At 44.7% G+C, this 25,922-nt stretch overlaps 1 protein-coding gene across 3 annotated transcripts; it reads right to left on the bottom strand.

Moving 5' to 3' along the window:
- Positions 1–638: 638 nt before the first annotated feature.
- LOC102456594 (3 beta-hydroxysteroid dehydrogenase type 7-like) lies at positions 639–25,922 on the bottom strand. 3 transcript variants are annotated; one of them, XM_006114227.4, is made up of 6 exons: positions 25,703–25,921; positions 15,493–15,648; positions 10,976–11,084; positions 6,536–6,635; positions 3,895–4,057; positions 639–1,913 (listed from the first exon to the last, which is right to left on the bottom strand). In XM_006114227.4, exons 1-6 carry the CDS (start codon positions 25,848–25,850, stop codon positions 1,474–1,476), a joined length of 1,116 nt encoding a protein of 371 aa, XP_006114289.2. In that variant the 5' UTR covers positions 25,851–25,921; the 3' UTR covers positions 639–1,473. The 3 variants fall into 3 exon arrangements, with proteins under 3 accessions (XP_006114289.2, XP_025036024.1, XP_025036026.1); XM_025180239.2 differs by having other exon boundaries at positions 1,729–1,913; positions 3,899–4,057; positions 25,703–25,922; XM_025180241.2 differs by having other exon boundaries at positions 1,729–1,913; positions 3,932–4,057.

The following is a 25,922-nucleotide window of genomic DNA, read 5'->3' as shown; positions in this document are numbered from 1 at the left end:
CAGTGAGTAGCAGGAACAGTTTCCCCAGGAACTTGGGGAAAGGTCGATATGAAAGCTGTATCTAAGGACAGTGATGAAAACTTACATCCATCTATATCTAAACCCTAAAATTGAGAGGGAATTTCACGATTTCTTCTCACCCCCTAAGAATTATCCATTTATATCTATATCTTATTGATTTGTGCATTTGTCTGTCTGTATGTCTATCTGTGAGTATGTTTGTTCAAAAACTCCTGCTAAACGATAAGCGCTTAGGGCCACCAGATTTGGTAGGCAGCTTCCTCTTCTCCTAACTTAGAGCAAGGTCAGGGTTTGGTTGTGCCAGGACAACCAGAAGTGCTGTGAGAGGGACTGTTTTCCATAACATGGAAAGGGAGGGACTGGGCTGTTTGGAGAGATGCAATACTGAGAGTGGCCACAGGGGTGGGGGAGCAAGCCCACAGGGGAGAGTTATCCTGCAGAGTGTCCACTGGGGGCAGCTGAACCACGAAAGGAGTGGCCAGCAGGACTGTGGCTCTGCCATCTTGCCTGCCAGCACACCATGTAAGTAGCCCTCTGCCCCAAACGCACTTCCCCACCCCGCAGCCCTTGGCTGCAGCACTGGAGTGGGGGGGGCGGGGGAAGGCCCCTAGCATGTAAGTGACATGAGACAGTCCCCTCACTAGAGAAGATCACTTTAAAAGTGCCAGTCCTGCTGTTGAAAAGGATGCAGCTTATTCGTGACATAGAATTAAATTGGTTACTGAAAATAATTTTGTACAAAATTTCAATTCAGCCTTACAGACCGCAATCTGATCCTGGATTCCGTACTCCAATGAAATGCCGCAAAACCAATAGGGCTACTGCAGCGGGTAAAGGCTGTGGGATACGGCCCCGTATGTCTGCTGCTGCCAGTGGATATTGTCAAATGGGAAATGGATGTTGCCTATGTGGCTTAGGGGACTGGAGAAGTAGTTTCCATAGTAGCTGGAAGTCATTGTTCATTAGTCTAGGTGTAGTGGGTTGCTGCGTCTTTGCCAGGTCCCTAGCAGGAAAGCTATGCATAGAGCCAAACTCCGAGGCTACACTGGCCAGTCTTGCGCAAGAACATATGCAAATGAGGCGTGGTGATATTCATCGCCATGCCTCACTTGCATACTTAATGAGCCACCATTTTTGCACAAAAAAGCATTCTACACTGCTCCTTCTTGGGCAAAAACCCCCTCTTGCACAAGAGCCGTTCTGACGCTTATTTTCAGGCAGAACGGCACTTGCACAAGAGGGGGTTTTTGCTCAAGAAGTAGCAGTATCGACTGCTCCTTCTTGTGCAAAAGCCCCTTGCGCAAAAATGGCAGCTCATTAAGTAGGCAAATGAGGCTAGGCGATATTCATCACCGCACCTCATTTGCATATATTCTCGTGCAAGACTGACCAGTGTAGACGTAGCTAAATAGAATTCACTGAAGAGGATACGCTCCCTGCTCAAAGTGACACCTACATCTCCTTTCCATGGTGCTGATGTGCTCTCAGGTTCATTGTAGCTGACTTTAGCCATGCTATAGTTCGGCGTTTACTTTCTTCCCAGCTATACAAGGGGGTGTACCCAAAGTGCCTGAAGGCTTTGTCTGTCTCATAGAAGAATGTGGTGATTATTGTATTCACCACTGGCAAGTTTAGGAAGGGCCGTGGTTTCCAGAAGGGGTACAAAAGGATATTGATTATTCTATAAAAATATATTAATAACCTGAGCTTCCAGTAAGGTATGCATGAGCCCAGCCTGATGGATGGGTCTATCCCTGTCAACAGCTGATATTGCACCAAATAGCTTTTCCTTGCTGGAGTATCATCATAGGAATAATATACCTGTCCAGCAAGGACATCCGGGTTCAGCTGCAGATTCCGGGCTGCAAGCACATGCATCCATGCAACGTTCCCTGGAGAAGAAGATGGGAGAATAGGAATGGAGGAGGAGCATGCTTGGTCCACTTATTACAAGAGCTTTCTACACTAGATTGAATTCATGCCCCGCATCTGAATTGAGCATCTTTTCCCCTCTGGCCTCACTTTTGTCACCCATCCTTATTCTGGAGGGACTTGGTAATTATTCAACATTTCCCAGGTGTTTTCAGTCTCTGGTCCCCCTTTCGGACGGTCAGTAGAGGAATGTCTGCACAGCAGCACTATTTTGGGATACTTCTGGGATCCTGAACTAGCTATTCTGCATCTTGACACCGCATCCATTATTTCGAAATATCTTTCAAAACAACAAGTGCGCTATTCTGACCCACCTGTAAACCTCATTCCACATAAGGGACGTTTCAGAATAGCGCTTTATTTTGAAATTTGGCACTGTGGAGACAGCACCAAATTATGAAATAAGCTATTTCAAAATACACTCAAAATAAGTTACGCAATTTGTGTAGCTCAAATTGCGTAGCTTACTTCGAGTTAAGGGTGCAGTATGGATGAGCTTGCGGTGTCCATTGTGACATTGGTTCATGGGAAATGAAGGGGCAATATTTCATTGTCAGAGCCAGAGACGTAACAGTAAGGACTTGGTGGTTTTATTCCAGGCTCTCTATGTCATGTCTTTGGACAAGTCACTTAACCTATTTGGCCTGACTCCTCTCTAAGGGTATGTCTACATTAGCCCCCTAGTTCAAACTAGGGAAGCTAATGTAGGCATTTGAAGTTGCAAATGAAGCCCTGGATTTAAATATCCTGGGCTTTATTTGCATGCTCCCGTCCGGTCGCCATTTTTGAATTCCACTAGTCCTAAGTAACTGCCCGCGGCAACACGCGGCAGTGAAACGGTAATTCGAACTAAGTCCTTAGTTAATTCCTTAGTTCGAATTAACTGTTACACCTCAATGAGGACTTAGTTCGAATTACCGTTTCACTGCCGCATGTAGCCGCGGGCAGTTATTTCGGACTAGTGGAATTTAAGAATGGCGACCGGACGGGAACATGCAAATAAAGCCTGGGATATTTAAATCCCGGGCTTCATTTGCAACTTCGAATGCCTACATTAGCTTCCCTAGTTTGAACTAGGGGGCTAGTGTAGACACACCCTAAGTGGTTTCAAACCACTATAATTATATCCTTATGGGAAAAAATTCCTATAGGCATGTAAGAGGGTTCCATCAAGATTACTCTACTCTAAAAGTCTGGAAGACTTATTGGAAAATTATATCCCTGCGATAATGTGGGTCAACATACCGTTACAAGGGAACTCCTCTTTACTACATTCAATAGAATTTTGGAAAGAAGTTGCATTTCCATAGAAACCTGTTGGTTTAATCTCTGTGTCAGTCTCTTCCTTCCACAAGGCGTGTTTCCCAAACTTTATAAATAGAAATCGTTGCTTTCTACCTCCCTTCCCTTATCACCAACTCCCTACCCTTTAAATGCACTGTTAAAAAGAAGAGGAAGACTTTTCCAACCAAACAAAAATTTCCATGTTGTCTGTTTTTTTTTATTTTATGACATGAAAAAATTATGAAAATGAATAAGTTATATTCTGTACATTTTGCTTTTTTCCCCTCCTGAAATATTTACCCCTACCCAAGGAGGAAAAAATTATTTTCTGACCCTCCTTTTTTTTTCTGCTGGAATACTGTCCATTTTCTAAATTATATGTTTAATTTTGTTTGGGGAGAAGAGAGTAAAATTCCATACAAAAATTAGAATAAAATTATAAAGTTGTTTTTATGTTTCCCCAGAAAACCCTTATTTTTTTTCCAATCAGCCCTATTTAGAAACTTTAAAATGATTTCTGTGTTCATTCTTTACTCTCCTTGCTCACTGTCAGAACATTAGCCAGGTTGTATAGAAGTCCTATGGCTAAAAAGCAAATGAACCCTTTTAAAAATAGTCTGGTAAAAACATGTAAATGAATCAAAGAAACATACACACCTACATATATTAGATTACGTTCTGTATCTTCACGTACTATGTAGTTGAGCAGTCCCCCTTTGGCTTTGACAGTGGTATATAAGTCCTTTAGACGCTGGTATTTTTCCCCATAAACTGTATTTGGACGGATGATGCATGTCGCAAGTTTGCCACCGTTGCTTAGCTGTAAAATTAACAGAAAAAGTTTTGACAGGCAAGGTGGGTGAGGAAATACCATTTAGTGGACCAACTTCTATGTGAGTATGGCTACACTGCACAGCTTTTAACGACAAGGCTGTGTTGATACCACCTTGTTGCTAAAGTGAGTGCTGTTTGTCAGCATTTTTGCCAATGAAATACACGCCTCCCCCCCCCCCAACACACACACACGCTCCTGCGCGCGCGCACCGGAGAATGCTCCTGCCAATGAAGCTGCATTCACACTTTCATGTACCACAGCAAAGTTTTGTCCTTTCTGGGGACCTGGGGTTGAGCACCTGGTGAATGACAAAAGTTTTGTCAATCAAGTGCAAGTATAGACGCCCCTTTGGCAAGAGAGACACGTTTTCATGCTTTCAAAGAGGTGTTGTTCAGGGCATACAGGATGGTAGCAGGCTCTGGATTTGAAGATGAGATTTCCAACGGATTTTCGTGTTTGTTAAATCAAAACCACATGCCTAGTGGCAATAGAGACTACTCCACTAATTAGGCTCTTTTGAAAAAACGTACCGTGAAGTCCCATTTTCAAAAGTAACTTGTTTTTCAAAGGTATTAAGGTGCCTAAGTATGTATTCTAGCAGGATTTTCAAAAGTGCGCCAGTGCCTAACTCCCATTGAAATGCCCAAGGCTGTTTGAAAGTCAATTGGACTTAGATTCTGAAGTGCCTATGGTGAGGTGGGGAACCTTTTCACGGTTGAGGGACCCTGACCACAGAAAAATTAGTTGGGGGCTGCACACAAGTGAGAAGTGGAAAAAAACCCTCTCACTCTGGCCACTGAGTGAGAAGCAGAAAGACACTCCCCACATTCCCCTCACACACCAGAGCCTGAGGGGCCAGCCTAGTAGATTTTGTGTGCTTCATCTCCCAGAAGGATAGTTGGGGGGGCTGAAGCACCAGCACAGGCTCTCCAATGCTGGGAGGGGCCCTGTGCTTCAGGCCAGCCGAGGGCCACATCCAGCCCCCGGGCCTGAGGTTCCCCACCACTGGCCTAAAGGATGTCTACATAATGGACGAAGCGCAGGTTCATCCATCAATCTAGGTTCACACTTGTGGGACCTGGCTGTCTCAGCAAACGTTCTGCATCCATCTTGCAGCACACAGACCTGACTTGGGTCTGTGGCTTGAGCTGCGTCCATACTGCGAAATAACAGGGCTTGGCCCCCAATCACAGCAGGACTCTGGCTCTGACCCAACACCCCGAGAACGTCAGTCCTAAGTACTTGCTGACCCTAGTCAGACTGATTTGTGTGCGGACAGAAGAGGGGCTTGGGCTCAAACCTGAGCTAGCGCTCAGGCATAATGCACAGTATGGACATCCCTTCTGAAAATGGGACAGAGAGTCCTGTCTCACATTGACTATTCACTTATACGGGACAATGTGGTCTCTTGGACCTTGATTTGGCAAAGCACTTAAGCCCGCACATGTCTAATTTTCTATTCCTATGAGGCATCTCCATTATTGAAGGCTTGTAACCTTGCTCATTCTGTACAATCCCCCACCTATTTCTTTGCAAATAAATAGTCCTGTTGATTCATCCAGGGCACCACATTGTTTATCCAAGATCTTTTTCCCGTCTCATGTTCTTCTACCATCAACTTTCCTTTCTAGTGCCCTTTAACATGAATCACCCACTAAACCTCTTAAAATAGGCCTTTTAAATCAAATCTTTCTTTTCATACGGTCTTAACTAGCATGTTCCAAGACCCAATTATCTCTAATACTTATTCACTGGTTACATGGTCGACATGTGATATTTCCAGAATTCTTCTAACAAGCCATAATGCAAAGGAATGTGGTTTCTTTATCATTGAGGGTATGTCTACACAGCAGTGGTATTTTGGAATAACATAATCTGCATCTACACAGAAGCAGTTATTTCAACATAATGTCAACATAATATCCAGCCAGACAATTCCTTACTCCAACTCCTGTAACCCTCATTTTACGAGCAGTAAGGGAAGTCGAAGGAAGAGTGCTCTTCCTCAGACTTCCTGCTGTGTAGGCAGCACCAAAAGCCAAAATAAGTTATTTCGCTATAAGCTACGTAATTAACGTAGCTCACGTTGCGTAGCTTATTTTGGATTTAGCTCTGCTGTGTAGATGTACCCTGATTGCTTGAGTGTCCATCTTTCAAAGCCACAATTTAACACATGCCAAGTGCATGTTTTTAAGAGTCACAGGTGGCATTCACTGGAATGGAATTTAAGCATGTGCTTAAAGTGCTTTGACATATCTGGGCTTTGGAGCTTTACAGACTACTTTGTGATGCTGTGGGAGTACCCAAAATAAATCAGTTTAAGGCTTTTATATGTGAAATCAAAACTGCAGCTGTTAGTAGTTGGTCAGCTGTGAGTGGCAGGATTATATTAAGAGAATCATGGGCTGTCTCTTTCTGTAAAGGTTAGGTTATAGCACTAAGGCTTCTGTCTGACTTTTGTACCTCTTTTCCATTGGCTTCAAGGACTAGTTTTTCTGCCATGGCTTTTGTCTTCCCATAAGGCAGTTCCACTTCCCCAGTGTACTTGGTGTCTTCTGTTCCTCTGAGATAAATGAAAAGAAGCAGTAAGCAATCAGGATGCTGCAAGAGACTGCCATAAAGCTGCATTGGCTCCAAATTACATGTCTTGGGACTTGGTAACTTCCTGCAGTCTGGGAGAACGAGGCCCTGATAAGTACTTGAGGGAACTTGAGGGCCTCATCAGCCCAGAATTAGGGACATCCAGATCAAAAAGCATGAACTGCTTGCTGGCTGTAACGAGCACCTATGATCCAGAGACTGGACACCGAGGGGTGGATGTGAAATCTGTCTTTAGAAGGAAAGAGTGCTGACTCTTGGTTTTTATTTGCTTTTCTATGAATCCTGTCCTATGTTAAACATTGTATTTGTGCCAGGAGACTCTGTTCCTGTCTCGCTGACTCTGGGCCTGCTGGGACCATAGGATAAATTGGAACGGGTTCTAAAAGCAGCTTTGAAAAGCCGGTAGCTAGAGGAAGTCAGGCCCTCTGGTGCCCACATTTCAGATCTGAGGGTATGTCTACACTACCACCCTAGTTCGAACTAGGGTGGTTAATGTAGTCATACAAACTTGCAAATGAAGCCCGGGATTTGAATTTTCCGGGCTTCATTTGCATGTTGCCAGGCGCCGCCATTTTTAAATGTCCGCTAGTGCGGACTCCGTGCCCGTGGCTACACGCAGCACGAACTAGATAGTTCGGATTAGGCTTTCTAATTAGAACTACCGTTACACCTTGTTTCACTCCGAACTACCTACTCCATGCCGCGTATAGCCGCGGGCATGGAGTCCGAACTACCGGGGATTTAAAAATGGCGGCGCCCAGCAACATGCAAATGAAGCCCGGGAAATTCAAATCCCGGGCTTCATTTGCAAGTTCGTATGACTACATTAACCACCCTAGTTCGAACTAGGGTGGTAGTGTAGACATACCCTGAGTGTCCTTTGGGTACCATGTTGCTCTAGAACTGAATTACTGAGAAATCAGAGACAGGCTCAGTTCTCTGAAATGCATCCTCCTCACCCTCTGAGCCCAGTGGGTGCTCAGTACTGAACCAGATTGAGATCTAAAGGCCAGATTTTCAGACGAGCACTCAGGTATTCAAGTGCTTCCATGTGCCTAACTGGATCCACATTTCCCATCTACTCAGTTCTCATTTAGGTACTGACAAAGGGCGGCCAGATAGTTCAAAGAGCTTCCCCAGGCTATGTCTAGACTACACCCTCTGTTAGAGGAGGGATGTAAATTAGACGTTTTGAACGTGCAAATGAAGCGTGCCCTAAATCTCTGGCCATAGGAAGGCGATCTGATCAAGGCATTGGGTTGGGCCTCAGGAGATCTGGATTCAGTTTGTTGCTCTGCCCAGACATCCAGTGTGATCTGAGGCAAATTACTTGATCTTTTTGTGCCGTGGCTCTCCCCCTAGAAAATGGAGTAGCAATACTTCCTTTCTCCCCTACCCTTTGTCTGTTGAATAGCACAGCAGGGGTCCGTGGATGGCCTGTAACGTAGGCAAGGGAAGGCACAGCCTTCTCACAATTGCCTGCACGTCCCAGTCACCTGCCCTCCCACGGCCGGGGCCGTGTCTAGCACCCAGGCTGCCCAGAAGGGCTGGGACCATAGTGAGGCAGCCTGGCTCCCCCAGCCACCTGGGAGGGCTGGAGCTACGGCATAGGAGCCTGGCTTCCCCGGGGTTGGGGCTCAGGTTGAGGCTGGGGCTGCCGGAGCTGCCGTGCTGGGGGTGGGTGGGGCTTGGCTACAGGGGTGGGGCCTTAGGCGGAAGGGCCAGGGCAGGGGCTTGCCTTCCCCAGCTGAACCTTCAGTTGGAACTAGAGATTGCCATGACACAAATAAACAATAAGAGTCAGAAATAAAAACTCAGTTCTTCTTCTTTCCTGCCTTGGGCTTTTATCACAAGGCCCTCCTCCCTACACCCTGCCTGTGGGTGATGCACAGGAGAAACTAACTAGAAAACACACTGAACACAAGATTTGTGGTACATGATTCATTCCACCCTTCGCAGCCTCTGGAGGGCCAGGACAATTAGGAGGTTTATCTAGCAGTTCAAGTTTTAATTACTTTCTTTCTGTATCTGCAAATCTCTTTTTCTTTAAAAGAAACCGCTCCACCCAGGGTAACGTGCGTCTGGCTCTTGGACTGCAGTGCGCCGTTGGGCATCCTCATCCCCTTCCCTTCAAGCTTGCTCGGAACAAAGAGCTCAGTGTAATGCTCTTTCTTTTCAGAATGATCACAGATAACGGAACACTAATGAGACTGGAGCGGCGTTGTCAGACGGGATCTCAGCGGTAGCTGTCTCGGAGGGATTGAGACTGACAGAGGCATTTTCTATTACTGTCGGATGCTGAGGTGTTAGCATTATCCCAGCACCCATCACCCTTGTCCCGAGACTAATCAGGCGTTGTCTGCGTCAGTTCACCTGGATGCAAAACTGAGCTGAATATAATTACACAGGGAATGGTGGGGAAAGCAGGCAGAGGAGAGTGAAGATGGGCGGGTGCGTGAGCTGGGAGAGAGAAGTGCAAAGAGGGGGAGAAGGAGGAGAAGAAAGAGAGAAGCAGGGAAGCTGCATCACATGTATTTTCAGACCATGGCCATATTGTGCAGCTCTTCAGTCCTTCCAGATGAGCTCTATGAAGAGGCAACTGGTTCCTTTTAAGATCACAGGCCTCAATTTTCTCTCATTTTATACCAGTGTTTCCTAAACTTTTTAAGACGAAGGAACACCAAAGAATATTTTTTTGTATGGGGAACACCAAGGATTTTTTTGTTGAGGGTGAAAAAAAAGCCCTCAGGGAAAAGTTGTTGAGCAAAAAAAAATTTTGAATTCTGTTCTCTCTGCAGCACACCTCTGACTACCTCACAGCAGAACACATTTTACAAAACGCTGCTTTACATCAACTTGCTTCCAGCTTAATTCACATTGGATTTTTACCAGATACTGGTGAATGAGGCACATAATTTTCCACAGCATTTCCTATTTGTCCATTGATACATGAACCACAGGGTACTATGTGGCTGCTGGCATCTTTGTTTTTTCACTCTGTTTTGGGTCGGGGGCATGGTAGCTGTTGTGTGTTTATTTTGAGGCAAATGATATTTCAAGTTCACAGGATACCAGATGAGAAGGGGTGTGGCTAGTTACATGCCACTGAGCCACCCCCATAGAGAAGTTTTGGAGTAATGTTTACAAAAGTGCCTAAGCCCAATGGAAAGTCAGTGCACGGAAATTGAGCTCCACAATTACTTGGGCACTTTTGAAAATTGTTGGCCTACATGTCACAGAAATTTAGCAGGACTTAGGAAACTAAGTGCCTGTCACTGCTGAAAATGGGGCCCAGGTTCTTAAGTAACTCTGACACATTTGAAAATGTTGCCCTTTGGCCCTGATCCAGAACTAATGTTTCCTTCAATGGAAGCAGAATCGTGCCCAAAGTCATGTGATCTAGAAGAATGAGCCCATGAATTCAGGCATAGGTGGCCAATGGGAAGGGCAGATAATCATCTGCTATATATTTTAGAGAGTATCTGTCTCTCCGTGTGTGTCTGTCTGTCCATCCACCTGCGAGTCCATTTGTTCAAGAAGTTCTCTTAAATGATAAGAACTCAAGCCACCAAATTTGGTAGACAACTTCCTCTTATTATAACTTAAAGTGAGGTCAGGGTTTGGCCGCGCCAGGACAATGGTGTGTGTGAAATGTGATTGTTTCGTGGCAAACAGAAAGGGAGGGGTGTGATAGCGGGGACAGTTATACTCATGAATGACCACAGGGGGGCAGGAAGTGTCCCAGCCTCAGGGAGAAGCTGCTGACTGGCAGCTTAGCCCCTGCTGCCCTAAGCTGCCCCCTGGGAGCATCTGCCAGCTGTGCCACAAGGGCCCTGGGAGGAGCTGGTGGGTGGCCTGCATGAAGGTCCTAGGCCAGCCTCAGGAAGACGCCATCGGAAGGCCTGTTTGTGCCCCTCCTGTCCTGGCCCTGGAGAAAAGCCAGTGGGCAGCCTACATGACCCGCACCTCTCACCCTGGGCTAGCCCCAAGGAAAAGCCAGCTGGTGGGCAGTGTGGCTCCCAGGCGACACTGGTTAAGTCTTATAGGTCATATGCAGCTGGGTCATATGCCACTTGATGAACGTTTTATCAGCTAGTGCTCACATTTTGGCCATGTTAGAGGCTGTAATTGCTCATGGACAATGGTAGCAGGGAAGGACCTGCACAAAAGGGAATCCTCAAGGAGGGAAAAACACCTTTCCCCCTTGTGTCCCAGTAAAAATCCCCATGTTGCAAAACTCCCCAGCGCTTCCCTCCACCCTCTGACCAACTAGACACATGCAACAGGCTTGCTCAGGCTCACCTCAGCATGGGCTCTCGTCGGGTGTTGGGGCCCACAGCAGCAATGGAGCTCGTGTAGACAAGAAATGGGATGCTCAGGGCACAGCAGGCCTTCAGCACGTTTTCAGTACCTGGAGAGTATGGCAGGAATGAAAAATAACAAACAACCTTTTTGACGTGCCAGCAAAAATCGATTTGCAGAGTCAAGGTTCAGATTTGAGCCTGGTTTCCCATGGGTGAACCTCATTGCAAAGCCATAGCATGGTCTGGGATCACTGTGCTCAGATATTCAGGCACAACCACTCAGCCTCTGTCAGCTCCCCAGACGTGGGACTGGTGGCTACCCTTGGCAATTTACTGCGGCTTGACTCACATAGCTACTTATCTATGGGGGAAAATAGTGAAAGATCAAAAATTGACCAGCAAACAGCAGCCTCGGGAGGTTTGCAGATATCTGGACAGAGGAAAATCCTTCTGATTAGACACTATGCATGTAACATGTTGTGTCCACCACCTGGATAGTTTGCAAACCCACATTGAAGATGAACGATGACTGATTTTGTGTACACCAGCAGTGTGGGTAAAAAAAATCCATGTGGTTAGGGTTGCCCTCAGACGAGGCTTTTCCAGGATCATCCCTTTTTTGAGCGAACTATCCCAAGAAATCTGTAAAGATGCTCAGTTCATGTTCACCCTACCGGCTGTCAGGATATGCTGGAGAGGGGTGTGTATGTGGGGGGAGGGGGGAGAGTTACACCTTAGAGGCAGCATTTAGATCTACTCATGGTTCTAGCCCTGATGCAAAGAGTCTGGAGTAATATGCATCCTTTAAAAAAGAAACAGTAATTTTTATACCATTGGTCCAACCACAAGGCCACATTTTGCTACCCTCTCTATCCCTGAGCAATCCCTACCTCAGGGGTGGGCTATAATTTCTGCAGGTGGGCCACTTCGTGAATTGTGGGTAGTGGTCATGGGACAGTTCTGCCCCCAGAAAGGGCAGGGCCTCAGGCGATTGATCCAACCCGCAGGCACACTGCCCCACCTCTGTGCGTGAGTCAAACAGCTTGGCAGGCCAGATCTGGCTTGCGGGCTGGATTTTGCCCATTCCTGCCCTACACAACGGAGTTAAGAGCTTTCGCCGCTTAAGAAAAGATGGTCAGATCGGGCCTTCTTGTTAGCTTGTGGTGATTTAGACCAGGCCTGGCGTCTGCTTTCACAAAGACCTAACACAGGGGGGAAAAGCCTTCCTGGAACAGACAGTGACTTAAATGAAGCCACTATTGTGCCAGGCCTGTTTTCTCTGGGGACTCATGTCAGCTCCATGCCCGCTGGGGAGGTAGAGGTGAGGGGGAATGAGACAGTTGTCTAGGGTTGCCAGATGGTTAAGCAAAAATACCAAACACTCACCCTCCTCCCCCCAAAAAAGGAGGAGACCAAAGCAAAAAAAAAAAAAAAAAAAAAAAGGATTCCAAGAGTTATTAATCAAATTAATCAATCAATCAATCAGCATGGCCCCTTTCAGAGTGCCTGCAGAGGCAGAATAGGGATAGGAACGGGGAGAAATTGAGCACTAAGACCCAGGGAAGGCATTGCTTCCCCGTGGTCTTTAGGCTTTTTGCCAGTGGTCATTTTGTTCAAGCCAAAACACAGCTAAACAGGGAAGCTGGGGGTGTCGGGGGTGTCGGGGGAAGGCCGGGGGCTGGGCCCAGTTGCCGAGTGTTTTGTAGGGTTGCCAGGTGTCCAGTATTTTCGCCTCCTGGTCAGGAAAAAAAATCAGAAAACACTGGACATTTTAGGCGACCGGTATTTTTTAAATTTTTTTAACGGACAGGAAGCGAAAATACTGGACTGTCCAGGTCAATACCGAACACCTGGCCAACCTTACTTGCCACAGGGCCTGGTGATTCAAAATGGCCCAGAGCACCTACCCACCACTGCTACTCCAGCAGCTGCCAGAGCCCTGGGCACGTTAAGTTGCAGCTGGAGCCCTGGATGGCACCGAAGGCCTGGCAAGAGGCCCTGTCCCCACCTCTTCTTCCCAAGGCCTCACCCTTTTCGGGAGCACAGAGCTGCCCCCTTTTGCCCAGGGGCCAAGCAATTCTGTCGGCTCTCCTCCCCAATCAGCTCTTGACAAAATTTTGAAGCTGTGGCACTTGTTATGATTCTAGGGCACTTCTGGATCGAATAGCGGTGGTAACTGTGGAGATCTTGCAGTTGTCCTCTCAGGAACACGTGCGTGGCAATGTCAGAGTTACGTCTGGGTTCTGAGTGCCCCCAACTCTTACTGAAGTCATGAAAGCTGGAGGAATTCAGCATCTCTTAAATCTGTGTCCCTAAAATATCTCTAATAGTCCTATCTTGACATTCAGCTTTTGCTCTTGAATTTTTATATATTTGCTTGCTTGGGATGGTCATTCTTTGGCTGCAGATAGTATACGTCTGTGTAGAGCCTGATTTTGCAGTGTGCTGAGTAGCTACCATATGAAAATGAGCAACATTTTAGGAGTTTAAACTTGAAGACTCCCCCCCCCCCCCCCCAAAAGGGTAAGGCGTCCCAATCACTAATCACTTCTAAAAATCTTGGCCCATACCTATTTCTCTGGGCTGGTTTCAGAAACCTTCTCTGTTAAACTGGAAAGTCCTCCAAGTTCACAGAGATGTGTAAGTTCCTTGTGAGTTCCTCTGCTGATTTCAAGTAGACAATGAAGAGAGGATCTTACAAAGCCATTAAAGGGGTCTCTCGGAATAATACCTGCACTCGCAAAATACACACATTGGCCTTGAAAACAACACAGCTATGGAATTCAGATGTTGCCCTTGAAGGCAGCCGTACATTTCAGGTGCCCAAGAATTAGCCAAATAAGAAGTAAAATATATAGATCATCATTGCCAGGGCTCGACAAATCACTGAATCTACTCGCCCACTGCGAGTAGATTTCAGCCAGTCGCCCTGTTCACAAGCAGTGTGCGCATGCGCAATGTGGGTCTTGTGCATGCGCAGTGCGGGGCTGGCGAGTAGGTTTCGCCGCCGTTTGTCAAGCCCGGGTCATTGCAGTTAACTATGAAATCAGCTAGTGGCTGCTATAATGAGGATTTCATTTTTTTTATAACCTGTGCTTATTCACTGGATTTATGAACCGATTTTATTTAAGCAGATTTGTATCTAAGATGGAAAGGAAATCTGGGTAGGCTGTGACAGGGAGAACACTCTGTAGACAACCTTGCATGTAGGTAAGGCCTTATCCACACAGCCAAGTGTACTGCTTTAACTCGATAGGTGTGATTAAAGAGGTACCAGTGTGGACGCAGTTATACTGGCATAAATGTACTCATACCAGTATAGCTTTTTATCAGCACGACCAAGGCTAAAAAGGACTGTTGTGATATCTTAGTCTGACCTTCTGTAGACCAGGCCAGAGAACCGCCCGTCATAATTCCTAGAGCAGATCTGTTAGACAAACATGCAACTTTGACTTAAAAATCGTCAGTGATGGAGAATCCTCCGCAACCCTTGTAATTTGTTCCTATGGTTAGTTTAAAGACAATTTGCAGTTGTTTCTAGTCTGAATTTAGCTAGCTTCAGTTTCCAGCCACTGGATCATGTTAGATCTTTCTCATCTAGATTGAAGAGCCCATTTTTAAGTTTATATTCCACATGTAGGGACTTATAGACTGTGGTCAAATCGCCCCTTAACCTTCTTTTTGTTAAACTAAACAGTGCGAGCTCCTTCAGTCTACCCCAATAGGCCCCATGTTTTTTAATCCTTTAATTATTCTCATAGCTCTTCTGTGAACCCTCTCCAATTTATTAGCGACCTTCTTGAACCGTGGGCACAAGAACTGGACACAGGATTTCAGCAGTAGGTTGCACTAGGGCCAAATAAAGAGGCAAAATAACTTCTCTCCTTATATTCAAGAGTCTCCTGCTTGTGCACGCAAGGATTGTATTAGCTTTATTCCCTTATCATCATAATTCTAGAAACTGTATGCTACTGGGAGCAGAGATCATCTCTCTGTTCTATATTCATACAGGACAAAGCTCCAGGCTGTCTTAGGCCATGAGCGGGCCTCTAGATGCTATAACAGTATAACTAATCAATCATAATGCATACGAGTATATCCACAGCGGCATGAGAGGTTTATACCCTTATAACTATATAGGTTAAAAATGTCTCTCTCTGCCCAACCAATATAATTATCCCAGTGCAAAATCTGTGTGCAATTCAGGCCCTATTTGCCAGGGACACTTTTTTTCCCCTCTTTATGTAATTTGGCACTGCATATATAAAACCTTGGTAGAAATAGCAGCAAATATCATTGCTTGGTCTGAGTTAAGGTTAGGAGGCAAAGAGCAAAACTTTCCTGCTATGAAGAAAAGTTCACTTTTCTAATCCATCATGCGGGTGATGCTTCTGCACTATTGAAGGCCAAAAAACACTACATTGACGAGGATCTGTGTCATATTCTACATAACTCCACACACAGATGAGGCGTGAATATTAGTCTGTACTTAATTCCTTGCTTTAAAGTGCTTACCTGCAACATTGACAGCTTCCATGTCCCGAAAGGGAACAAGGTCCATGATGTCCACAATACCAGCTGTGTGAATAACCAGGTGAACTCCCCTCATGGCAAAGAGGAGCAGAGCATAGTCTCGGATGTCGCCTTTCATCACCGTCACACAAGTGGAGGCTGGAAAAAACGTGTAACTCCAGATGCAGACATAAAAAGGTAGAAAGGAGAATCCCGCACATACACCCCTGTTCTGCATGGGATGAATTAAACCCAGTGCCATTTGCTACCCCTGAATCTGTTGCATCAGGACAAATTATGGCCCCATGTCTTCTATGCCCAGAAACCTGGGTCATCAGCTGGTGAAAGTCCTTGGCTCCCATAGAACCCTGCTTGCTTGCATGCATTGTGGCAAGGGCCTGTTACTATAAATGCCTAGCATTTGTATGCAGCATAGTACTGAACAAGTCTGAACTAATTACTTGAAGCCAACAGGGCCACACAGATACAGGTGAGCAGAGACTGGCCCAGCTGCTGGTGATAGGGGGAGCAGAAGTTCACTGTGATAGAAGCCCAGTAGAATTTAGCAAGGATGAAGTCCTGCAGAAATTAAACCCTGTTCTATGCCAATTTCTTAAAAACATATAGAATAAAATGAAGAATTATGGTTTGGTTTAAAAATGGCCCAGGGAAATCTCCTTGCCTATTATATTCCATGAGATTGTTTTCCATGCAACCTGTGTCTTGGGTCTCCTTTCTCTTTGGCTCAGCTATGCTGCACCTGCCTACTTCTGCAGCTGCTACTAGTTGTGTGCATACTTCAAGATTACCAATGGAAGGCTGCTAGACAACTCTCCAACACTTCATTCTACCGGCCACTATCCTTTAATCCCATAGAAGAGTACACAAAAAAATCTACACCACCTACTCAAGGAATGACCGGAAAAAGCACAGGAACAAATTCTCGCAGACACACTGTTATAACTCAGACTAGGGATATTCTATTGTCTACCCAAGATCCATAAACCTTGAAATGTAGGACAACCCATCATCTCAGGCAATGGCTTTCTTACACTAGGACTGTCTGGCTATGATGACTCCCTCCTCAGACACTTCGCTATCAATGCTCCCAGCTTTCCTCGAGACACCCCTGACTTCCTGAGACAACTACAATCCATTCATTGGTGATCTTCCAGAAAATACCACCCTGGCCACTATGGATGTAGGAGGTTTCTACACCAACGTTGCACACACAGATGGACAACAAACCATCAGGAACTGTATCCCCAGGGAAGCCACGGCACAACTGGCTACTGAACGTTGTGGTTTTGTTTTCACTCACAACCATTTCAGATTCAGGGATGATTTATACCTTTGAGTAAGAAGCACTGTCGGGGTCCCTGCATGGCTCCCCAGAATACCATCAGTTCTGACTTAGAGCAACGATTCCTCAGCTGCTGTCCCCAAGTGCCCTTCCTTTACTTATGCTACATCGACAACATATTCATCATCTGGACCCACAGGATGGAGGCCCTTGAGCAGTTCCACTGGGATTTCAACAATTTCCACCCCACCATCAATCTCAGCCTGGACCAGTCCTCACAGGAGATCCACTTCCTGGACACGACAGTACAAATGACTGATGGTCACATAAATACCACGCTATACTGGAAACCTACTGAGCGCTATACTTACTTACACACCTCGAAGTTTCATCCAGAACAAATCACATGATCCATTGTTTACAGCCAAGCTCTAAGATACAACTGCATTCACTCCCGTCCCTCAGACAGAGACAAACACCTACAAGATCTCTAGCAAGAATTCTTAAAACTACAATACCCACCTGAAGAAATGAAGAAATAGATTGATAAAGATAGGTGGATAATAGAGATTATTTACTATAGGACAGAACCAACAAAGAAAGCAACAGAACACCACTAGCCTTCACCTACAACCCCCAGCTAAACCTCTCCTACACATAATCAAGATCTACAATTTATCATAGATGACAGTCCCTTGCTCTCTCAGACATTGGGAGGCAGGCCAATTCTCGCTTACAGACAGTCCCCCAAATACTCACCACCAACTTCATACCCCACAGCAGACACACTAATCCAGGAGCCTACCCCTGCAACAAACCCCGTTGCCAACTCTCTCCGCGCATCTACTCTAGTGACACCATCACAGGCCCTCACCACAGAAGTTATACCATCAAAGGCTCAGTCACATGCACATCTATTAAATGTACTATATGCCATCATGTGCCAACAATGCCCCTCTGCCATGTACATCGCACAAACCGGACTATCTCGATGCAAAAAAAAATGGACACGAATCAGACATGCTTGCAAGTTGCCATTCTCAAACAGAAAAACTTCAGACACAGACTGCAGAGACAAACTGCTGAGCTGGAAGTCATATACAAAGTTGATACCCTGACCCAAGGTCTAACTAAACAAACACATGGAGTGGCTGTTGCATTAGAGGAGGTAATTTCCCATTCAGGTACTTCTTTCCACTGTTGGAGATGAGCCTCTCCCATTCTGATTGAATTAGCACTGATGTCACACTCCCATCTCTGTATCCTTCTTTTTTTCTGTCTCTTTCTTTTTCTCTTCATTGCCCGAGGAAGTGAGTTGTAGCTCACAAAAGCTTATGCTCTTATACCCTCATGAACTGGTTAGCGAGTCTTTAAAATGCCACCGGACTCCTTGTTGTTGTTGCTGAAACTGACTAACAGGGCTACCCCTTAATACTTCACTTCAAGAGGTGGTTCTGGTGCTCAGGCAGGATTTAGCCCATTCTTTTCTGCTGTAATTCAGAATACTTGGCAAGAGGTTGGCTGTTTGTGTTTCTTGGTCTGTCTCTAACACGAGTGAAGGGCATTACCAGGGTTGATTTGGCATGGAAAGGTGCTGTCCCCTTAGCTTGGGGATATGGGACTCAGAGGGCACCATATTCCTCTCTCACAAGAGGGCAGAATGACAGCCAGGACAGGATGGTGGTCAAGGCAGCAGATTTCTGGCCATTTTTAGGCTAGAGCCTCTATTCCTAGCTGGCTTAGACCTGGTCTCAGGTCAAGGTTCAGGGCCTGCAGTTACAGGCTACTCCTATGCTCTGTGCCTCTACACCGCTGTAAACGTCTCTTCAGGAAAGCTCAGCCTGGAGGGGACCAGCATGAAGGATATGTGTCTTCTATAGCCATAGCCCCAAAACGTGGCCTGCAGATTGCACGTGCAGCTACAGTCTATCTAGCCCCGTCTAAAAATGCTATATCCATTCACAAATACTGACTTGCCCTGAGACCCAAGGTGGAATGCGGAGATGGCCGCAAGGTGAACCCTGGCTGAAGAGGTGGAGAACCCCTGTGAACTAAGGTCTAAAAGGTAGTCAAGGATAGAGGGAATAAGGGCTTCCATAGGGGAGCCTGTAGGGGAGCCTGCACTATCCAGCCTTGGCAATAAATGGTTATATCTGCCTGGTCCAAAGTGCGAATTTCTGGCCTGTCTCAAGTCTGGTGCAACAAAACACGCTGGCAGGGCCCGAGAGTCAGGAATTGTTTTGCATAACGATGCAGATTAAGCCTGGTACACGAGACCACGTCAAGAACACGCAAGACAAGCAGCCTTGTGCTGCCAATTCTGTTTCTGATGAGCACAAAGTACAGATGCAGCCACAAAACTGTTAACTGCGCACAGAGCAGCAACATCCTGAGCCGCGGGATGTACCTCAAATAGGGCATTGAGCTTCTTACGTATCCTACACAAAAGATGATCGATTGGTAAATAGTATTAGAACCACCACGTCTCTCTTTGCTATAAATTGGGTTGAGTAAGAACGATCAGTGGAAGGGAATGGGCAGGATTGACCCACACGTGCTGCTCAATGTAACTAGAAGCAGTTAGGCCCTTCACACTGGCTACATCAGTGGCGGCGTTCCTCTGGGTGGAAAAAGATGGCACCACTACCTCCTGCCTGGCACTGTAGGTAGCATACGGGTGAAGTGTAAGTGCATTAGGCTTTATTATTGTATATAGTAGATCTTTTAGTAATTGCTTTTGCATTGCTTTGTGCTGTATTATTAGCTTTAGAATTTATAGTATTTAAGGTTTAAATTGTATAGTCATTGTTCTTTAGTAATTGTAACTGTATTAACTGCTTAAAGCTTACAATAAATAAGAAAGTGGTTAAGTAGCCCTGAACTGTACTGGTTTCCCTTGGATCTAAAATAAATCAAACCACATGACAATTGGCATCACGAACAGGATCCGAGGGACCCAGACGGGCTCAGGAGGTTTGGGAACTACATCACTTTCCAGGAATTGTAAGGGAGGACAGGATAAGAACTGGGGGATGATGTTGGAATGGGCACTTGATAACCTCTGGACTGTCCTTGTGCAGTTTACAAGATGAACTCAGCTGTTGATCAGCTGGGATTGAGATAGAAGTGGAGTAATTTGGTAAAATCTGGGGAAAACATTGATTGGCAGTTGTAAAGCAACAGGAAGCTCTAAAGAAGAATAGGAATAAAAGTAAAAGAGCTAGAACTTTGCAATTAATATAAGATGGCTTAAAAAGCATTCCACTGTATTAGCTTCCCAAATACATGAAAATTTGGACTTACCCCAAAAAAAGGAACCAGAGGTTGTGATGACTAATTAAGGAGCCCACCCTTCTTGCTAAATTAGTAATGGACAAAACCTGTGTCCGTGGAAAGGGGCCATTCTGCAGAAAAAGCAGGATCAGGCCCAGACAGATAAGAAAGCAAATAAGTGTGTGTGTGTATGTGTGTGTGTGTGTGTGTGTGTGTGTGTGTGTGTGTGAGAGAGAGAGAGAGAGAGAGAGAGAGAGAGAGAGAAAGTTAACTCTGTGGAGTCTGGAAGGTATTGAGTAATTGTAATATGCTAGAAGGAAAGCTGTTATAGGAAAAGATCCTTTGTTTCTTTACAGCCTTTCTGAAGGAAAAATGGGCCCTTTTCCAAAGGAATATCTGCAAAGAATCCAGGCAACCTGATTTAATAATTTAGCCATGGTCAGTTTAGTGGAATTCACTAAAAGAGCATAAGGGAACGTAATGTTTGTATAGCTATGAGGAAATAGTGTAAATAGAAGTTGAGTGTGTGCGTGTACATGTATGTATATATTATGTAAATATGTGAGGTTTCTAGGACATAACCAGTGTTTTTGGATGTTTATGAAATTCTGTTTTGTAGGTTTTAGGTAAATGAATTGGTTTTGTTGGAATAATGCCATTTCATTCGGAGTTGCAAAACTGACAAGACACTTTTGCCAGATATTAGTAACTAGTGTTGCTTAGGTTTTTACATCTAGCATTTAACCCTTAAGATATCTCAATGCTTTATATTTTTTATAGACCAAGATGTGGCTGTTATAAGAGGCAGCCAGAATCAGAAACATGGGAAAAGAGACTAAGGGAAGAGACTCCAGATTTCTTGTTTTTGGCAAAATAGCAAACAAGCAGGACTTTAAAGTTAACAACAATCAGAGCGCTAAAGTTTATTTTGTCTCTTTTAAGGCAGAGACTCTAAGCTGCTGATAGTTTTGAATATCAGAGCGAACCAAATCATGTCTGTGTTTGAATACAAGTGGCAGTAAAAGAGGAATTTGCTCTCATGCATGATACATCTATATATTTTTAATTACCCACACCTCCAGAATAAATCAAAGCCTATGCAAATATATCAGAAAGACATGGAATACACTGGCATGAAAGATAATTTTTTTAAAGGTATAGAAAACATCCACTTGTAAGAAAATTTATGCTAACATTATTGTTTAATCCTGGGATAAATTTAATGTTTATAAAGAGCAAGAATCAGGTGGTGGCATGGTTGTTGTGGCAAACTTGATGGGCTGGGATAGCTGCTAAAGTTGATTCTGAAACTATGTAAGTAACGCAGAAGTTGAAGCAGGTAGGTACAAAAAGAAACTGTTTAGCAAGTAAAAGAGTTGCAGATACTGGAAACTTAAATTCCTGCGAATGGTAAAGCTTAGTATGGTAATGGTTTAAGCTAGTAAAGGTAATATTTTAAAGACTAGGCAGTTAAGCAAAGTGGTATGCAACATGAATAACTGATAAACCACAGAGAGTGTGTTGGGGGTGTCCCCTTTCCTGAAGTCCATAACACTGCTCTACAGCCAAAATGCTTCTGAAATAAATGTAGTCAAACATTACTAATTCTGGGTCACTGAGAACGAAAATGATTTTTAAAATTGTTGATTGGCTCTAGTTTTCAAGATATGCTATTGGGTCAGTATATACGACCCTTGACTTGCGAATGGCGGAGGTTAAGTGAGTTATAAAGGGAAGGGATCTCAATTTAAACCAGAAATAACTAAAATACATCTTTGACTGGATCTATGAATAAATCTATGACTGGATTTGGACAGTACTTGCTTTTTAGGCAAAACAATGAATGATGCAATCTGAAGCTGGTATTGCGTCATACATGATATGAATTGCATCATGTTATTCCAAGAAGTCATGGATGATGCAATCATAATGAAGCTTACATCACTCTGCTGAACAAATTGCCCTATATCAGCTCTAGAAATCATACAGTGTGGTGCTCTCTTATTTGTCAGTGTTTGATTTTGCAAAGGGACACATTTCTGTTTAGCCGAAGTGAGCAGAGATGCCTTGTACTTGTGTGAACAGTGCAGATAACTTCTGCTATGTTTGTGGTGAAGTGACTTTTGCATCACAAAAGCGCAGTATAACCACTATGGTTAAGAAAGCCTATCACCTTTATTTTGGCTGCAAAATTGGAGATCAGGACAAGAGGTGGGTCCCACACTTATGCTGCAACACTTGTGCAACAAATCTTCGCCAGTGGTTGAACAGGAAAAGGAAATCTATGCCTTTTGTAGTGCCAATGATTTGGAGAGAGCCAACAGATCATACCAGCAATTGTTACTTCTGCATGGTGCCTCCAGTTGGGAAAGGTGTGTCAAAGAAGAAAAAGTGGACTGTGCATTATCCAAATATTCCATCAGCTATACGGCCAGTACCCCACGGAGAAAGGCTGCCGGTTCCTGATGCACCAGAATCATTCTCAAGTGAGTAAGATGAGGAAGAGGAAGAGGATGAAACTTCTGGTCCTGAACCATCAATGTCACAGGGCCCACATTTTCTCCCATCCTCCTCCTCTGAACCACACCTCATAACACAAGATGAACTGAATGACCTTGTCAGGGATTTCGAACTACCCAAGAGTAAGGCAGAGCTGTTGGGCTCCAGAGTACAGCAGTGGAATCTCCTGGCAGGTGATGTTAGGGTTTCCATGTTCCGTGACTGTCAAAAGGATGTTGTCCCATTCTTCTTCATGGAAGGTGATCTTGCAGCTTGCAACAACATCGATGGTGTGATGGCAGTCCTCAACATCGTTCACGATCCAGATGAGTGGAGACTGTTCATTAATTCATCGAAGATGAGTCTTAAAGCTGTTTTGCTGCATAATGGCAATGTTTTGCCATCAATTCCAGTTGGTCATGCAGTCCATATGAAGGAAACCTATGACAACATGAAACAACTTTTGAAGTGCATAAACTATAACCAACATCAGTGGCAGCTTTGTGGCGATCTGAAGGTTGTTGCTCTCTTGCTTGGTCTGCAGACTGGATACACAAAGTACTTCTGTTTTCTCTGCGAATGGGATAGTCGTGCAAGAGATTCCCACTACCTCAAGATAGATTGGCCACTCCAACAGTTATTGGAGCCTGAGAGGAAAAGTGTTCAGCATCCACCACTTGTTGAATCAAGGAAGATTTTGTTACCACTCTTACACATCAAGCTGGGTCTGATGAAGAACTTTGTCAAGGCCATGGACAAAACACAAGCAGCTTTCAAGTACCTCCGTGGAAAATTTCCAAGGTTAAGTGAAGCTAAGATAAAGGAAGGTGTCTTTGTTGGTCTTCAGATTTGTGAACTTCTTCGAGATGATGCATTTGACCATGCACTGTGTGGTAAGGAAAAGACAGCATGGAAAGCCTTCCAGTTAGTGGCAATAAATTTTCTTGAAAACTACAAGGCAGACAACTACAGGTTATTGGTGGAAAACCTCCTCAAGACATACAAAAGCCTTGGTTGCAACATGTCACTAAAGATAGATTTTTTTGCACTCTCATCTAGATTTTTTTTCCACCGAACTGCGGAGCAGTGAGTGACGAGCACGGCGAGCAATTTCACCAGGACATTGCAATAATGGGGAACGCTATCAGGGCAAATGGAGCCCATCAATGCTTGCAGATTATTGCTGGACAGTGACAAGAGATGCTCCATTTAATGAATACAAGAGACAAGCCAGGAAGCGCCGAGTAGACACTGAATAGGACTAAACTATGTACATAATAGTTTTTTGCCTTTTGTTTCATAATAAATTTTATTTATATAACCCTTTTGATGATTTTTAAAGTGTTACATAAACAGGACAGATGAAATATTAACATGTAAAGCAACCACAAACACATGAAAAGACCTAGGTTTACAATTTATGATTAAAACTCTACTATCTACACAATATACAGAGACGTAAAATGTAAAAACGTAAATATCTTGGAAACAGTAGCCAATCAGTTGTTTTAATTGTCATATTTGAATTCAGCACATCAAAATACATAAGAAATAGCACAATTTATCTCTGAAGCAGATGACTTCTAAAAAATTGTAGACCAGTGTAATGGGAAACACAGGAGTCCTCTCTGCTTTAACCCCAGGATGGGCTAGTGAACAGCCTGAATCTCAAGGCTAATGCCTGGAGACTGGGGGTCATCATTACCATGGCTGCAGGGCACACCTGTTGGGTCTTAATCTTATGCAACAACTTAATTTTTGTGCCGGGGTATATTTAAAACCCCAAGAATAGTTTTGTATTTTCTCCACAGATGCTGTTAATCCTATTCCCATGGATGATGGAAGCATTTGAAGGTCAACAGACTGTTATTTAAACAAGAACAAATGTAAACAAATTGCTGCTCCACATCTGATATCTGTCAACTTGACCTGTCCTTCCCGGCTCAAATACTGTATGGGGCAAGACCCACACTCCTGCATTATCATTCATCTCCTGACTGGGTGACTTGGACCACGGACAGTATATCTAATATCACCTCTGGAGTTACAGGCTGTATTTGGGTCTACCCGGAACAGAGCTCGCCAGCATCAATTTGGGAGTGTGAAATGAGAGCACCCTTGTCCCTCGCAGAGCTGGTAACCTTACCTTTGAATTCAACATCTCAGTCTGAAATAACATGAACTGGACGTAATGGGCAGAAGATACCAAATATGTTGCTGAAGAAGTACACAATTGGACGGGGACTGCATATAAGACTTATGATCATTCAGTGATAAATGGACTCCAGCTCAAATTTATGATTATAATCACAGGTGTTAATGGTTTTCTTGATTGTAACAAAGCCAGATAGGGTATTGCATTTGGGAACAAGCATGGGGGGACCTATAGACATTGACTGGGTAAAGCAAATTAGGTGGATATGGGAACATAGATGGGGTTGGTGTGGGAGAGACACAGCAGGTATTATCTCTCCACTGAACCCACTAAACCAGGGGTAGCCACTCCACCGGGTAGTGGGAGTGTTCCAGATTCTCCCGCAAACTTAAATGACCTGCCTTGAGAACTTGAGAACTACAACTAGAAGAACTGCTAATATGCTAACTATACAATGGAACCGCTGAAGAAAGAGAGGAGCATACTAACAACTGTCATGGGCGGTAAAAAGGAACCCACTGGAGGGGGTGGCAGGCCGACAGGAGTATATATGCATACATATGCAGGTACAACTCCAGAGGGCTCCCTTGCCAGTCCAATGGGTACCACTGAAGGAAAACCTTCTGACAATCGTGCACACCTACATGGAATGGACATGAACAATCACTCAAAGAAGAACTTTGACAAACCAGACTCCTGAAAGGGGTACAGTAGTCTGGACAGGTTGAGAGCCACTGTCCTAGGCAGCATGTCTAGCAGATGAGGCAAAACAAGTTCTCTGTTTGCCATAGCTTCTGTCCTGTGCTAAACTTGTCATAGCTGTAAGTTACTCCTTCTGTAGTCAGTTCTGTTCAGGTTTTTACAGCATGCCTATCACGATAGCATTGTATCTTATACTATGCCCAGATCCCAGGTATCTCCATCATAAGTGGAACAATTGCTTCCATGAAAGGAAGAGAGGCTATTCCATGATATTGCCTTACCTGTGGCAAACTTCTTCACCTCCTCGCTTGCCATGGAGTCAAAAACCCGGACCTCACTGATATAGTCTTGCTTGCACAGCAGCTCCACAATATGCTCTCCAATGAAACCACAACCTCCTGTCACCAGGTACACCAGCGTTTTATCCATCTTGCAGCATTTGTGGTAGCGAGGTGCGTCCAGAGTCTTCTAAAGCCTTTATAGGGCTCTACCTCTTAGCAG

The sequence above is a fragment of the Pelodiscus sinensis genome, chromosome 21 (assembly GCF_049634645.1).
Source record: "Pelodiscus sinensis isolate JC-2024 chromosome 21, ASM4963464v1, whole genome shotgun sequence".
Lineage (NCBI taxonomy): Eukaryota > Metazoa > Chordata > Testudines > Trionychidae > Pelodiscus > Pelodiscus sinensis.
This window is presented reverse-complemented; position numbering and strand designations above follow the sequence as displayed.